Source organism: Cyphomyrmex costatus, unplaced genomic scaffold, assembly GCF_001594065.2.
Source record: "Cyphomyrmex costatus isolate MS0001 unplaced genomic scaffold, Ccosl1.0 scaffold223, whole genome shotgun sequence".
NCBI lineage: Eukaryota > Metazoa > Arthropoda > Insecta > Hymenoptera > Formicidae > Cyphomyrmex > Cyphomyrmex costatus.
Window position 1 is genome coordinate 103,477 of NW_017276291.1, and position 17,911 is coordinate 121,387.

The following is a 17,911-nucleotide window of genomic DNA, read 5'->3' on the forward strand; positions in this document are numbered from 1 at the left end:
CATAGACTTATACTCATAGACTGCGCATCTCAACGGGCCGACTGTCGTCTGGACTAGAGAGAGAAAGCATGAGTGGTCGGAGCTTTGTCTCTCTCTAACGATGGTAATGGTGGTAATCGTTAGAAAGAGACAAAGCTCCGACCACTTATGCTTTCTCTCTCTAGTCCAGACGACAGTCGGCCCGTTGAGATGCGCAGTCTATGAGTATAAAGCGGGGAGCACAGACTTTTGCATAACGCATAAACCATATACATAAAGAATTTGATTGGTTCATTGACTCATGCATAAGAAAATGGACCAATGAAATTCCTTATGCACATGCTTTATGTGTTATGCAAAAGTCTGTGCTCCCCGCTTTAGTCTATGTGTATTATGCGTTATGCAAAAATCTGTGTTGCGGTCTTAAGAGTGAAATGATTTCACAAGCGTTAAAAGCGTCTAGTAATACGTCTGGCATACTCTACTCCTACTATGCGTTTGGTATATGTATAGAAACTATAACAAAATGGTGCCACAGTAAATACAGTTGTTATATTTTATTGCATTATATAATTATGGCGTCAAATTGTACAATTTGCGGAATTTCTCTTTTCAAAGAGAAAAATTTGTGTGTTTGAATAACACAATCTTTATTGCTCAATTTTTGTCTTACTTTTTCAATAAATGTGATAGCATAAATATGATAGATAATTATTTTAATCACAATTTTTTTCATGTTTCTGCCGTTTTCCCAATATAAGCGATATATTGTTTGACTATATTTGAGTAATAATCTTTTATATATTTAATTAGAAGTATATAAGTAAAAAATATATAAAAAATTATATATAAAAGAATAGTAGAATATCTGTCACTCGCAATAATCTAGAAACCATGAAATTCTTTTGGAATTTTTTCTATCTATACAATTCGAATTCTTTGAATTAAAGAAATTTTTGTCAAATGTAGCTTTTCAATGATTTTATTTAAATAAGTTTCAGTTTTACTTTTATATATTTTTTAGTTTATTTTAATCATAATAACTGACTCTTTAGTAGTATAGTAATAGTAGTAGTAGTGTATTGATTCTCTTTAGGGATACAATACAAAGAACAATCTGCATTATCAATACAACAATCGCAAAAAATTTAACCCATCTTATTACTAAAATTAAATCTAAATTTGATTTTACTTTACATAAAAATACTTTTTACAAAAAAATTTAAATATTTGGAAAGAACAGAATATTAGTAATGAGGAAATTTTTTTCAAGAATTGAATATGTACGCTTTAAAAAGTATTAAAAATTGTTAATTATTTAATCTGTAGAAGAAAAATAGAAAAGAGATATTTGGTACATAATAAATTATATATACAATTTTATAGAAAACAGCAGTTGATATTAATAACACAAAAAATTAATAAATTAATAAAATTTCTTCTTTACAATTGTTTATGGAATAATTTTACATATATATATATATATATATATATATATATAACACAACGTACATATCTATTACTTTTGTTTATAGCTGATCAGCTGATGGGAATGCTGAATTCTTCATTAAATATAAGTGAGACGGAAACAGTATTTGCGTCATGTGGATCATCGACGTTATCATTTTCTGGATGTGAAGCTACTGGTTGTCCTCCGCTACGAAGTCATTCACATCCTCAACAATCAGTCATGGGAATGATGCAGCCGATTTGTTATTATCTAACATCTCAACTCTCACAACTGTCGCAACTCCTGGTATAAATATAGTTATTACTTATTTTACAGAATATTTCAAATTGAAGGATATTAGCTTGAGCGTTGATGACTTTATAAGGAACATATTTTTGTGAATGATCTATATTTATTAGAATTATTTTACTCAGAATGAGACACTATTCGAAAAAAATTAGAGAATCACTTTTTGTCAATAAATTTTTTGCCCATTTTTAAACTGCATTTACTCAGTAAATAATTAAAGTAGAAAAAAAGATTAAAAAAGGATTTTGGAGGGCAAAAACTATTATAAGATAGCTTTAATTCAATTTTTATGCAATGTAATATTCAAAGGCGTGATCAATTTAGAATACAAACGTATTTGAAATATTTAAAAACTTGAAATTTGAAGTTTTCTATCTACTAACAAAAAAAATGACGAACAATCATTAAGGCTCCTGAATAGTCGTGGCAGCCTTATTGGAATCGTGACGTCATAAACGAGAATAAGATGTTCATTTTTGTTGCATCCCATTTTTCAATAAAGACAATTTGAATAAATCTTAATGACGATATCGCTTACAACATTTTACAAATTGCAGGAGATTGTGAAAGAGAGAGAAGAAGAGCGAGAGAAACTGCGGAAAGAATTGCGTAGAAGCAGGGAACGCATACATGCTCTTGATATTGAGATGCAACGACGTGAATTTTCGGAAATAGTAACCACAACAACTCATACACAAACGATGCTTGGTTTGTATTTTATTTTCTTTAATTTATAATTTACAAAAAAAAGATCTTTAACTAAAGTATTTAAAAATAATAAAACTTTGACAAATTTTTTAGAAGTTTTAATGGAATAAACTATTTTTTGCTGTCTAAATTCACTCTGAATGAGTAAAGTCAACTCCTGGAAATTGACTTAATATTTTTGTTTTTATTTTAATGTTTATCAATAAAAAAAAATGAAATAGAATTTTTTAATTGACTTCTTTTAGTTGAGATCTTTAGTTGAATATTTTTGAATACTTTTTTAAAAAGAAAGTTTCATAATCATCAAGAACAATTTCAAATAAATTAAATGAGTGTTTTGAACAATAGTTTTAATATTAGTTCGATTAAATCTCATGAAAATAATGAAAAGATGATGAGCTAACAACTATGATATGGTATTAAAAAATGTGTATTATATATTTCATTATTGGCTATATACAGTAGCCGCTCAAATATTTTGTAAATATCAATGTTTCTGTTTTTTAAATGAAAGGATTTTCAAATGAGGGAATTTCATTAGTAAATTAAATTATATTTTGGCAAAATAAATCTGATACGTTCGAACAGTAACTTTTTGTTGTAATACTGGCTCATAAGTACGAGAGCAAGTCAATAAGTTTTTAGAAAAGCATAGAGAGTAAAACACATTTTTTTTGATCGATTTCGAGAGATTTCATCTCTCATGATCGTTTTCATTTTATTGTATCTAAGTTCTGCTTTTGCAGAGAGTAAACATTCAATGTAAATTTTATCTATTTTCGACGTTATAATGAAGATGACTTCTATTATTCAATAAAAAAAATATATACTCCGTTCATCGAGAGAATGACCTCGCGTATGACGAAAACTCGTTTGTTTCGCGCAGGTCTCCGCCCACAGAAGCCCCTCTTCCTTAGTGCTGTACTACAATTTTTTAATCCCTTGTACAAGCTGCCGGATGACATCAGATTATTAGATCATTGATATATATGTATTTATTCCATTATTTATTCTAAAAATAACACAGTCGTACAGTTTGTTTCAGTGTTTGTTTCTAACCCCGGGTCTGAGTATATCTTATTTACATATCTGGAGACACGGTAGTGTCTCGGCGCTAAGCCAAGCGCGCGACACGGAGAATTTTTCGGGTCGAGATGATCAGATCTCAGTAACGGCTGAACCGATCAAGTTCTACATACGCTCAATCGACAGGAAATACTAAATCTACGTATATACGGTACTGAATACATCCCCACTCTGTCCGCTACGCCACCTTCAATGCGCAGACCGAAATCATTCTCTCGTTGAACAGAGTATAGCTTATTATACATATATCAGGAAATTATCTATATTATTGTTTCATAATTTTTTTAATTTCTCTGAATTGGGAATTTTTCCTTGTTGATGTATTTAAGTCATTATGTGTACAACGAAATAATATATAATATTGTCTTTATAGATGATCTTGTGCCTCAGGACAATAGCAGCAATGACTTCACTCATCATGATGTAAGAGAGATATTCTAATTCTGTGTGTGTGCGTGCGTGTGTGTACGTGTTATTGTAAGGATTGGAGATTATTGTTAGTAAAACAATTAACAAATATTTTAATGTATTTATTAATTGTTTTATAAGGGGGGGAGGATGTGGCAGAAAGAGCAGATTGACTAAAAAGTCCAAGCTATAGAACAATTTCTACAAAACTCCTTTGTCGCGGCGGGATTGGACGGGTGTAACATTTCTGGCCTGAAATTATAAAAGTGCAAAATATGTTCTTGTAAACATATGTAATAGCTGTCGTGTAATGTAAGGTTTTTTAATTTTTTGTTGAAAAACGTGGAAAATCCATTTGAAAAAAAGTTTTTTTTACCTTAAAATAAAGATCTAAAAAATTTGTTATAAATAGATGGATTAACATATCGAAAGAATCGTACGCTACACAACAGATGATCTTCATAAAAATAGTACAGATATAATAAGGGCAAAGAGCCAATAATGTAAAAACGGTTTTAATTTTTTAAATCATAATATAAAAATTACATAAACAAAACATACGTTTCGACTTCAATCGGGTCATTTTCAATATTACAAAAATTAATATCATTAAATTTCATGTTACAATAATTAATAAAGTTTGAGTTAATAATTAATTCAAGACATCTTAATGTGTGTGGTGATAAATGAATTCGCATTCTTCATTTTATGTTCCTGATCAATAAAGTAAAAAGGTAGCAAAAAAAGTGATATTCTTGTCAATTATAGTAAAATGCTGGGCGTCCTTTAGTTAATTTTTAAATTTAGTTAATTTTCAGCATTTATATTTATATTTTGTTAAACAGGAGTGGGATAAGGTCCGTAGAAACACAGCAACGAAGGATCGTGTGACCAAAAGATATATTTATTGAAAAGAACTAAAAGAGGCAACGTGCCACACGCGACGTGTACAATATGCACGAGCAAGTAAGTTGATGGCGGCTCACGGTAGTGATGCCGGAAGGGTACAGCGATAGGAGCGCTACAACGGAAGTATGAAGCGCCATCGGTGATATTACGAGAGGACAGAGGTCGGTAAATTGAATATCCAACACTCTCCCTCAATTTTGAGTTTCGTCTGTCCTGGAGGTTGCGACCACATTCAGTCCGAGGGCAATGGTGCACTTCGTATGCTTGAGTCTCGGTAATGCTTTCGTCAGGACATCGGCAATCATGAGCTCCGTAGGAATATACACTACCGTGAGCCGCCATCAACTTACTTGCTCGTGCATATTGTACACGTCGCGTGTGGCACGTTGCCTCTTTTAGTTCTTTTCAATAAATATATCTTTTGGTCACACAATCCTTCGTTGCTGTGTTTCTACGGACCTTATCCCACTCCTGTTTAACATATTTATATTGTTCTATACTTACAGAGCCTCTTACAATTATATTATCTTCATAAAAATATTCCTATCAAAAATTAAGTCAATCGGATTGTTAGTTTCGGAGAAAAGTTTACACCCGTCTTGAGAAATATGGTTACAAAAAAAACGCAAAAGAAGAAACTTTGCAGAATTTGAAACGATTTTTTTTTATAACAAAATGACCTTGTCTCTAATTTGCAATTCCAAGACCATACACCTCGTCTTCTATTTCTAGAAACTTATCTCCAATGCTGTACGGTGTTATCGAGCTTAGAGTAAAAGAATTGACTCTCCAGTTACAAAAACACAAAAGACAATAGAGTGGCTTCTTAGTTAGAGTCTGTTATTCACGCGCGCAGTAAAGCTGTAATCACACTACAGATTCTCGACTCTGACTCGACTACTGATTTAGACTTCTCACATCATTCAATCACAGCAAGGCAGCAGCCGACTCTGAGTGCCGACTCGAGAATAGAAATCACTCTATTTGATCGACTCTGAGTCAGAAATCGGGAGTCAGAGTCGGGAGTCTGTAGTGTGATTACGGCTTAACCTGATCGGTCTCCATATAAATTCTCATAACTTGGCCAAATTTTGGAACTTTGACATCGACTTTAGCTTAAAATATTCTTAAAGGTTAAACCTTTAAAAACTGTGAAAAACTTTTTTGATTTTTTTTTTAAATTCAGAGTGTTAGATCTCTTAAGCATAAAATTAAAGTCGTTTTAACATTGTTTTGATTTTTTGTTGACTTTTGTGTGTTCCTTGGGATTAAGCAAAATGTTGGACCATTATTTTGTTAATACTCTTCATTTTTATGTTCTTTTATCTGTAATCTATGTTATAACATATTTTATATATTAGCAGGAATTTATTGATGCGCACGGAGAAACAACTACTACAGATTGCGGATATGTGGAAGACCTTGAGCTTAAAGCTGAAACTGAAGTGATAGGCGACAGCGTTGGTTGAAACATATACTGGAAAATATTTTATCGATGTCCTTCTTGATGTGATGCATTTCACGTGCGGTGCTGGAACGCTTTTGCATAATGGGAGAAATCAAAATTTGTAAAAAGAATTGAAAAATGGACGACGCATATACATACCATTTTGCGTATAATTCTTTATTTTGATCGACAATATCGCAGACAAGAGGAAGGAGAAAAAGTTTTTAGCTGATTTATTTACTCTATAATTTTTTGGAATTTTAATGTATGTAACATAAGTAACATAAGTCACACACCATTATCTCTTCTAATTATTGAAGATTTAATGTATTATTTTATAAAATGTGATATATATCTTAGAGATTTTCTGTTTCTGTCTATAAATCATCCATATTTTTCACTATTTTTTGTAAAATACAAACTTCTAGGTCACCTTTTTTGTGCAATCTGATTCTAATTCAATTTGTGAATGATGAAAACGTAAAAAATTGTTTAACATAATCCCTGAAAAAAATCGTTTGCTGATGTATCAGATAATATATCCGCATTATTGTAATATAATAAATAATATTGTTATTAATTATAACAAATAATTTAATTATGATTAGATATATTTCGTAAATAATGTCGATTTTTTAGTAATAAAAATCGAGTAATTAAGATATTCTATATTATTCATAACTTGTGTTTTGTTAAACTTAAAAAAATATTTATATCACAATAAAACGGCTAATTTTTGTCTTATTCCTGTATTTATCGAAAGATAGATTAATAATTAATACCAAAGATTTTATGTATAAATGGATTTACATAATTTGCAATAATTTTTTCAAATGCAACTTTTATCATTGATTTGCTTTGCAAACTGCATTTATATGCGGTATAGGTGTATATGTGTTTTGCTTTTTTAAACTTATTTTTATCTTCATTATTTACTAAGTTATGATCATCTGAAATTTGGTAATTTTTTCCCAAATTTATAGTGCATCTTTTTTTTGGAACTAAGTATATATTAAGGTGTAATAGAGATTATTTTTGTTATGTAGGAATGTTTTATTCTGAAATAGCAAAGTATGTTCTGTGTTCGCGGCAAAAGAAACTGGAAAAACCCTTTTATGTCATCCCCTCCAAATTTCCACCACTCATACAATGCTTTACAAAACTAATGATATTGCGTTCAGTCGTTTATATTGTATAGTACGCTACGTCGTGCATATATTTTGTACGTTACCAGTATAATTATATTTAGAAAAATGGAGTATTCTGACGATTTTTTTTAAACAATTTGATATCGAATCATAGTTGATTTTATGAAAAAAGGCAAAAATTGCATGTAACATTTAATCAATTGTCAAATTGTTAAAAATTGTAGAATAACAAAACCAATTCCATTAAAAAGCTGAAGATTTCAGCTTTCCAACGCGTTTTCGCCAATTTTTGTACGACAATTCGTTCAAAAGTTGATATTTTTTGTGCACGCATGCGACGCTGCGCATTTCGCTTAGCGTCTTGTCGGCGCACTCTGCAACTTCACTGCGCAAAGCATATCTTGCATAATTTCTTACGTGAAAAGTATTGCTCGTACGACAAAAACTTATAGAACCTTTTCTGTGTAAAATTTTCCGCTCTTTAATTTTCCTTTCTCATATTTTTCTGATAAAATTGATATTTATCGAGATATTTGCAAAAAACCGAAATTTGAATTCTTCAATTATTTTTTTAGCGGCCATTGTACAGTGGTAAATTTTTTTCTTCAATCTTATGCAAAAATAAAGGTCTGTGCAAAAATTAATCCTGATAGTATTTTTTTCAAAAGTCCTGCCGAATTTTAGTCTAAATTGACTGTACTATTTGTACAAGTGTAAAAATAAAGTATATTCCATATTCATTTTGTATTTCTTCTACGAGAGTGTGAAGATAACAAATAAATGTTTGTAGTTCATAGTCTTTTCTTTTTCTATCAATTCCTACTATGATCAATATTCGGAAAAAGGGATTAAATACATTTTTTTAATTATAAATAATTTTCCAAATATTGATCATAATAGAGAAATATTATACAAGTAACTTCTCAAAGGCATTACATAAATGTACAGTTAATATTATTCCCATTTGTTGTATAATAAAAAAGTAGCAAGTTATTTTAATTTTTATTAAAATCAAGATTTTGTAATTAGACCTTTATTCCATCTATCTTCTTAATTAATGTTATTCTTCTAATTTTTATTTTATTCAGTAAAGAAAAAACTTTTAAATATCTATATGCCGTTATGTCGTTATCAATATATTATGAGTTTTAAGGGGATATATTTGAGAGTGAATAGTAACCGTAGGGTCTGGAATCGTAGGATAATTTTGAAAATTTTTTTGTAAATATATGTTTTAAATAAATAATGAAATAGGTGGAAATTTAGTTTGAAGGTTTTTAATGCAGTATATAATAATAGTAATACCGGTATAATACCAGTATTACTAAAGTATTATCCGTATACCGGTATTATGAAAATTTTGGTTAAATATCAATATTTGACGTTCAAAAGTTAATATTCCGAACGAAATTATTGTAGTAATAGATATTAGCAATCTAGTACATATAATGTATATACATATAATATATAGCCCGTATTCAGAACGCGCTCCTGTTGCGAAAAGGAGCAGAATAACAGGGAACAGAGAGCAGAGAATAAGAATTTCAACCTATCAGAAATCATATACTGTGGAATAAACAGTGTGTATTCCATATAGGGGACTCTACCTATGAGCACGTAAGGCCTTGCGCACAATACAGAAAATATTAGGAATAGGAATAAGTATTAAGACTTCAACTTATCAGAAATCGTGTATTATAGTGTTACTAATATATCTGATAAATTGAAATTTTAATATTTATTCTTACTTCTAATATTTCCTCCATTGTGCGCAGGGCCTAAGTAAATGAACGAATCTGTTGTCACTAGCGCGTTGTCATAACGACGCGTCTGTCAACAATGGAATTCATCAGAGTAACTGCTATCAGTTGTGAATGAAAAGGTCTTGTGTGATTTATGTAAAAATTTTGTTCTATTTCAAGAAAAATTTTGTATTGCTAAAAATTATATATATATAATAATTGAAAAGTATATTTAATATTATATTATATTTATACATATTTTATGTAATATATTATCGTATCACGTTCACGCCTATACAAATAAAATGTAAGTAACTTCACAGTAAGTAACTTCAATGTTTTCAATATATATATATTTTTTCATGTAAAAGGCTAATAAGAGTTAAACAATTAAATGTATCATATCATGATTTATGTATTATCCAACGCTTTTCATACTTTTATTAATGTTCAATTTATGTGTTAATTTTTAATTTATATGTGAATATGTTAATATGTATATTAGCGTTGATTCAATTTAATTGTTTTTTAATTTTAGATGTTTGACTCTTATTAGCCTTTTACTTGTTTATTATATTTTGAATACTAAGAGTCCTATTTAATTTTTTTTTATGTTTCATAATTTAATTTAAGTATTAGGTGTGTTGAAAAGTTTTTTAATGAAAAATAAATATTAATAATAAGTTCTGCTATTACCAAAGCAGCACAGATTACTTTTAATAAATATTTATATATATTCCTATTGATATTTTTTTTTAAATATTATGTAAATATTTTATACGTATTTTATATTAGCTTTATTCGAAACTCTATTAAATTATATTGGGTTGGAAGAAAAGTTTTTGATAGCTCAAAACTGCATATACATATATCTTCGTTATAAATGAACAACATTTAAAAATGAAAAAGTTTTAAAGCATGTAATCTTTACTTTCAAAAAGTTTTTATAATTTTTTAATTCATTAAAATTAGTAATTTTTATATATAGAAAATTACAAGCTAAAAAAAACACATTTTGCTTCTCACTTTGTCTGTCATGTACCAAAAAAAAAAGATTTGCGAAAATTTTCGACTGTCTAACGTAAAGCTTAAAGTTTTATCTAAAAATTTATTTTTAAAAAATATGTTTCTCTGATTTTTTGTTCCTGAGTTATTCATGAGTTAAGTAAAGGAACATTTTGATTTTAAATAAGGATACAGAAGAAGGACTACGAGCCTAATAAATTCATTTAATTTAACAAAACAAACGTTTTGACTTAATTCAATTGGATCATTATTATATATCGGTTATACATAGACAAATATACAATAATTATTACGGTTTTAAGTCTGCTTTAAAGTTGTAAAGGGAAACATTTTTTTGTGGATGGTGGGGGTATTTTGTTAAACAGAAAAATAAAAAAAATTTTTTTTTACAACTTTAATGTGCTTTAAAGCACATTTGAAACCGTACAACTTTAAAAAAAAAATTGTTTTCCATCTTTTATATTTCCAAATGATATTTGGCTCGAAAGAGAAATACTGTTATTTTTTAAAAGGGTATTTCTCTCGCACCCCTTAAATATATTAAGTTAGCGCATATATAAAAAAATACGTATCTATTAAAGATTTTCATGTTTACTAACATATTACATGGAGAATCAAATCGGTTCCGGACATTTATGAAATTTCCCTTGTAAGATTACGTTGTGTATAAATATATATCCTGAAAAATATTTTGTATATTTTATAAGTCGCAACATGATTTTATGAGATGGCCGAATTGCATATAATTGGACAAGTTTCATCCGCAAAAAATTTTAAACAATCACATCTACTCTGTAAATGGAATTTTTATGTTGGTAAGAGAAATAGTCGATGTTTGTAAGTTAGAAGTAAAGGACCCCGTAATATTCTTATAGGAAAGTACTTTCGATCAAAATGGCTGAAAATTTAATATGTGGTAATGGTGTCCTGATAAAAAATCTCAATAGGCATGCGGTCTTAAAATCAGCATAGGTTCTGAGATATTAATATCCAATTGGAGCTGAAAGGTCGATATACATGGCCTCATATTGATTATTATGAAAAGTAATATGTTGCTATATTGCCTTTTAATAAACAGGATAAATATTTCATTGGTAGATATAAAAAACATGAAAAATGTTTTCATTCTAAAATAAAACATGTATCAGGAGACACGGTATAGTGTCTCCGGCCATGTTCAAAAACTGAAAGACACGTACTACAAGTCTCTTATTCCGAGCCATCAAAGTCGATTTTTCGGGAATGCATAACTACTAAAATATAAAAAATTTTGAATCGAACGTTATATGTTCTGAAAAGCGGCATTTTACCACGAATATTTGAGCCAAAAAAATTTTAAATCGGTCAAGCCGTTCTGGAGATATAAGCGGTTGAAAAGTGGCGATTTTAATGAAAAATTAAGAAATGTCTTCTTTTTCTTCTTCTTCTTCTCCTCCTTCTTCTCTATCCGCAATCAAGGCCGTATTAAAATTTTCTAACATTCTCTCTCACCTTTCATTCACACTTTCATAATTTTCGACCCACCGGACCTCCTCTCCCCGCCCCTCCCCCTCCCCCACCACCCACTCCCATCACCCCTCTCTTTCGCCGTATTTCACTCTCTTTCGTTATATAATATTTTTAAATCATTTTTTTTATATATTTGTGATATATTTGTACTCTAAAAAGTAAGTGATATCCGAAAAAATTATATCATAAAAATGAAAAGTTCAAGCCATGTTCAAAAAAGGATACTGAAATATTTAAACCTTTTTATTTAATAATAATATATTATCATGAAAAGTAACTGATATATTATTAATAAAGGTAACAAAGTAAACATACATAAAGTGTATGCAATTTTCAGCCGATTTTTGAATAGTCTCCGCCTTCCGCTGTCCTTGTATCAAGGATACAAACATGTAATGTTATACTTTGGTTATTTGTGTAATTCATCTTAACAATACTTTTTTTTTATAATTTTGACGTATATAATTTTAAATAACTTTTAACCAACTCTTACATGTTCTTGCGTATCTTTTCTTTATTTTATTTGAAGAATAAGAGTCCTTTACACTTTATTATTTATTTTAAATTTTTGAAAAATGTTTATTTAGGGTTCTGTTTCTTTGAAACTTTTGATCAGAGGACCCATAAACTACCACGTACTAAATTTTCAGCTATTTTGACCGAAAGTACTTTCCTATAAGAAAACTGCGGGGTTCTTTGTTATGTCAACAATTTTTTTGTTATTGTTATAGGTAATGGTTGGAAAATTATATCAGGGCTTGAGGAAGGACAAACGCAAGAGAGTTGCGATTTTTATACTAATAATCCAGTTTGGGATCATCCTGTAGATTTACATTACACAACTCAGACTATACAAAATTCTCCGAAGTTACTATTACAAGTGTTTTACAGAGATAATTATGGAAGGATAATATTTCTTTCATATGGCGTACATAATGTTCCAATATCATCTGGTTCTTACGTTTTAGATTGTCATACATGGAAACCTATTGGTATATGAACTTTGAGTATACAAAATTTCATAAAACATTTTTTTAATAAAATTTATTATTATTCTTTCAATAAACTTTTATACAGGTACTTGGAAGGACAGATTATATGATAAATTCCTAGGAAATAGTTTACAATTAAAATCACCTAATGTTTTAATAAACACATTAGATAGATTTGAAATATTAACACAAAGTATGGGAACAGTGATTGTTCAGTTACATATCTTGACAAGAAATTTCGAGAAATTTGGATGTCAGTTTTGAATAGATGATTATGGAATCAATGGAATATTCATAAGCAATCTTCAAGCAGAAAGTCTTAGCAAATCTAAGAAAAAATCTAATTTTGAGCAAATATTTATGTTAATATATAAACAATATAAATAATTTGTAAACATGTTTTTCCTTCCATTACTACTTTTAGCATGTATTAATATGGTAGAAATAACAAAAATAGAAGATATATCAAGCTGTGTAAATGATACAGATTGTAGGAAATCAATAAACTCAACCATATATACACAGATTCCTGAAATAGATAACCTATTTTTAAAGAATTTATCGAATGATACTGAAGAAGATGAAATATTCACTGCTACCATTCCAACAGAGATAATATCTTCAAGAATAAATGACAATACAACAGAGCAACCAGAAATACAATCAACTTCCACAACAATATCCTCGCCAGTTGTGCGTCCAAGTGATAATGAAACTCTTACACTCGAAGAAAAAGAGATATGCGAATGTGACTTGATTGTACGTGCAAGTATCATGTTTTAGTACAAAATATTGAAGGAATACCATTAAATAAAGCCAAATTTTGTCTCGCAATAAAATCTAAACTATTTTTAAAAGGCTATACGGTCCGATTCAAACCTATAGTATACTCACGGTTTTCAGCATATTAATGATCAGTCCGATTCGTTAGTGTGTTAACAACAATTTTGTTTCTGAATGTTACCTGTGAATACAATTACGAGGCCCATAACCCGTGTATCATATACTTGTCAATAATGGGGATTCAACGTAAAGCTGCGAAATCATCTCCTTATCCTGCTATATATACCCTTTTCTTCATACAGCTAATTTTTTCTCTCTTAATAATTGAGTTATTTTTGTGCTATTCTTTTTATTTATTTTAAGTGTCCTATTCTTTCTCTCTCTATATATATAGCGTATAGTTTAGTATAATTAATACATATATATTGTCCATCGTAAAAATCAATTCTGATTTTTTCTGAATACTATTTGATCTGTTTGAGTGTTTCTTGAAAAAGAGACAGAAAAGAAAGATATCCGATAGGAATAATTATAGAGTATACAGTTATTCTATTATATACATATTGTATTTTATATATATAATACAATTTTTTCTATTTTGTTCGTATAGAAATCTTCTTGTAACATCAATTGCTGCTGCGACATCGATTGCAATTATTTTAATTTATCTGCCTTTTCGCACTGTCAAATTTCTCATGTGGAGCTTTATGACAGTCGATATTGCTATAACCGTAATTTTATACAACGAAATAATACACCTTTTATTTTTGAAAAACTTGCAAATAACTTGTTTTGCATTCTTTACGACAATCTTCCATCTATGTATAGTACTAACAATAATTTGGTGAGTAAATTATACATAAAAATTATTTGTGTTATACAAAAATACTCATATATGTTATGTGTAAAATATTTTTAATGAGAAATTAGATAAAAATGTTTATACGACTATAAATTCGTTTTTTTTGCATTTATGTAGATAAATTTTAGGACAGTGCATTTATATTTACAAAATGAAGTATTATAGATCTTTTCGATGTTATTGAATATTATCAAATCTTATTTGGACCGTGAGAGTTTTTAAATTAAATACCGACGAGAATAAGCCATTTATGGTCAAGCTGAATCTTGGATGCTTTTAATATAATTTCATCTGAATTTATATACTATGTATGTAGATTCTTAAATGCGCGTAACTAATATATTATTAATAAAGGTGCCAGTACAAAGTGAACATACATAAAGTGTATGCAACTTTCGGCCGATTTTCGAATCGCCTCCGCCTTCCGCTGTCCCCCCTCATCTCACCTCACCGCGCGCGGTCCAAATGCCGCACGATGCTCGATCATAAGATTTGATATTATTATTGTTATATAATATATATAATTGCATGTTTAAAAGAAGTAAAAATTAAATATAAGTCGTTATTTAACCAAATGGTTTCAGTATTTCAATGGAAAGAAATGTATAAGAAGAGATGCGAATTACCTGTAATCTTGTGTATTAAGGATTAATGTTAAAAATATTAAATATATTAATCTATTTCTCTTTCTTTTTCTCTCTTGCTTTGAATTAATGTTTTTGTATTTTTTAGGTACTACACGATGAAGATGTGTGGAAAATAATAAAGATGAACAATTATAAATGGGAAACAAGACATAGCAAAATATTATTAAAATACAATTTGTCAAAATATTATCAACATGGAGATATTTTGTGGAAATTATATGATAAATCTGTTGAAGAAATAGGTAAATGTTTGAAATAAAAACTTACAATTCCCTGCATACCTTTCGAAAAATTTTAGGTAAAAATTCAGATTAGGGGAGCATCCCCAATGACCTTGACATTGATATATGTTGTCAAGATCATGATCCTAAGTAATCTCCAACAGGTTTAGTCGGCGATTGTTATTTGTATTATAAAAAAGTTATAAACCAAAAAACGTTTAAGAAATAATGTTTACTCCCTATCAAAATTCACCCCACTTCCCCCTGCTAAGTGGCTTACAACTTTCACGCAAAACGAGATCCCTTCCCATCTCTCCTCCTGCCAAGGAGCGTGCGACTTTCTCGTGAAACGATTTTCACCTCTCTCTCTGTGGTGAGAGTCGCTTCGCGTGGAAGTTGTGCGCCCCTATAAACCGAAATGTGACATTATTTTTTACACGTTTTTGGTTAATAACTTTTTAATGGACAGCGACCGCCGACTAAAATCTGTTAAAGGTTACTCAGGGTCATAGCCTTGATAACATACGTTAAGATCAAGGTTGTTGGCGAGGGGTTTAACCGTTTCGCAATAATTATCAAATAAATCTTTGAATTCTTTTCTAATTGGTAAAAAATTTGTATGTATGTTGTTTATTATTAATAGTGTATGTTTAAGCTTCGCGCACACATAAAAAAGTAGGTCCAATATTGGACCCACATATGTGATTAGTTGATATTCCGAAACCCTCATCCTTTACTGTTATTATACACAATGATTTACTTTGCATTTTTTCCACCTCAATGGAACTTTGTGGCAATTATTTAAGATCATAATTTTAATCAAATATCAAGATCTTCAAGGAACTCCGAATTGTTTCCTTACATCTGCATATTTATCATTAATTAAAATTATCGTTATTTTATAAAAATTCTAATAATATATTATTTCAGAGTTTCTACAATCTGGATTTACTGAAATATGCACGTTTAAAAAAGTTTTAAGGTACTTGCAAAATTGGAAAGGTACCTGTATACAAAATAAATTAACAAATATTAATCCATATTTATTTACTGTGATATTTAGTAATTTCACAGTCATTAAATCTCTGCCGTCATTCAACGATACATTTACTACAAATCAGGTATATTTATAATTAAATCAGGTATATTTTATAATTAAAGAATTGAGTGAAGAGAATAAACAATTTCTTTTCAATATATTCAAATAAATATATATCTTTATATAAATAACAACTAAAAAATGAGTAAATATAACAAAGAGAAAATGATATATAACATTATTTCGTAAAATTTGTTATTTTAAGGAAAATATTAAAATAATACGTAATATAAAAATTTATATTTTCACGTTATTATCGTATTATTATTATTACAATGATATAATGATTATAAAATAGTTTTTATATAGACTCGATGAAAAATACTATAATTCGACTTTATGTATTATATTAAAGTTTTTTTCATATTTCCTTGTTTTCTCTTCTTACTTCTCTTTAAATGATTCTTCCACTTTTATTCACTTCATTCTTTTTATTCATCTTCATTCTAAAAATTATTTTTTAGATGTGTCAAAGCAATATTTGTTTACCAGTAAGAAGTCATTACTGTTTGAAGTCATTTTCTGCGTGCAATAGAATCAACATATCAGGATTTTGTATAAATTCTACTTGTACCAATATCGTAAAGGGTTTAAAATATGTAATTGGTTACAACGGTTCCGCTGGTATCAACAGTATTGACGCATATTTTAACATAGGAAATGCTTCTCATGCCTTTCATCAATATTTCGAGATCGAATATAAATGGATAGATTCAAATAACACAAAAATTTTCACTCGTAGTGGAAATCCTGGTTATGAGATGGGTAAACCGATTATTATTGGCATTTCTCATACTAATACAAGCGATAATATTTTCTTCAACAGAACCGATGGATTTTTGACATTGCCATTGGCTGGAAGAAACGGAGAGTGTGATCAAATTAACAGACATGTCGTATTATTCGGTGAAGATATAAGATTGACATGTTCGATTAAATTGCTTATCAATAATTTTACTGCATTATCTTGTGCGGAACTACAAAATTTGACTATACATTTATTAACAAAGAATATCTTAGACATAAATCAACATTACAGCACCTATATCTCAAAACTAGGTAATTTTTCCAGTAAAAATAATGTTGATTGGTTGCACATCGTATTCGATAGGATACCACGAAATATCATAACTGCGTACACAGTCGATAAAAGAATCTTATGTTCAGGATTAGTTACATCTATGCATTTGAATGTCATTTATTCTATATTGCCGAAGCTCAAAACTGTAACAAATTATAAAATATTGGGTGTTGGGATTGTATTCAGCAAAGAAGAGGACATTAGCTGGCCAAAGTGTGCATTAAAAAATTGTACAGATGTTTTAAGTGTCAACATTATATCTTATGTTAATTTTTATGATGTTTCAAAGCCATCCAAGTATTATTTTGCTGGTGGACCTAATTTAGATCTTACATTACCTTATGATTTCTTTTATCCTTTCTTGAATAGTTCAACCATAAAAGTACCAAATATATTGATTTTTTTAATCATTTATGTTCCATGGATAAGTTTAATTTAATAATTCAATCTTGATTTAATAAAATATATTTTTATCTATATGTATATATTTTATTAATTAATATTG

General features: G+C 29.0%; 2 protein-coding genes across 8 annotated transcripts in view; both read left to right on the forward strand.

Moving 5' to 3' along the window:
- The window catches only part of RhoGEF2 (Rho guanine nucleotide exchange factor 2), a 61,595-nt gene extending 55,011 nt beyond the window's left edge, over nucleotides 1-6,584 (forward strand). For 6 of the 7 annotated variants that reach the window (XM_018539857.1, XM_018539860.1, XM_018539856.1 and 3 more), the window contains 4 exons: nucleotides 1,515-1,735; nucleotides 2,296-2,446; nucleotides 3,906-3,955; nucleotides 6,211-6,584. In XM_018539857.1, the coding sequence (XP_018395359.1) occupies nucleotides 1,515-1,735; nucleotides 2,296-2,446; nucleotides 3,906-3,955; nucleotides 6,211-6,318 (530 nt within the window). In that variant the 3' untranslated portion in view covers nucleotides 6,319-6,584. The remainder of the gene's footprint in view (nucleotides 1-1,514; nucleotides 1,736-2,295; nucleotides 2,447-3,905; nucleotides 3,956-6,210) is intronic. The other variant, XM_018539858.1, reaches the window with a different exon arrangement.
- Nucleotides 6,585-10,939: 4,355 nt separating this feature from the next.
- Nucleotides 10,940-17,845, forward strand: LOC108773852 (tectonic-1). Its single transcript, XM_018539800.1, has 7 exons — nucleotides 10,940-11,027; nucleotides 12,453-12,713; nucleotides 13,171-13,472; nucleotides 14,107-14,340; nucleotides 15,091-15,247; nucleotides 16,157-16,347; nucleotides 16,790-17,845. The coding sequence occupies exons 1-7, from the start codon at nucleotides 10,940-10,942 to the stop codon at nucleotides 17,843-17,845; spliced, it is 2,289 nt and encodes a 762-aa protein (XP_018395302.1).
- The last annotated feature ends 66 nt before the right edge of the window (nucleotides 17,846-17,911 follow it).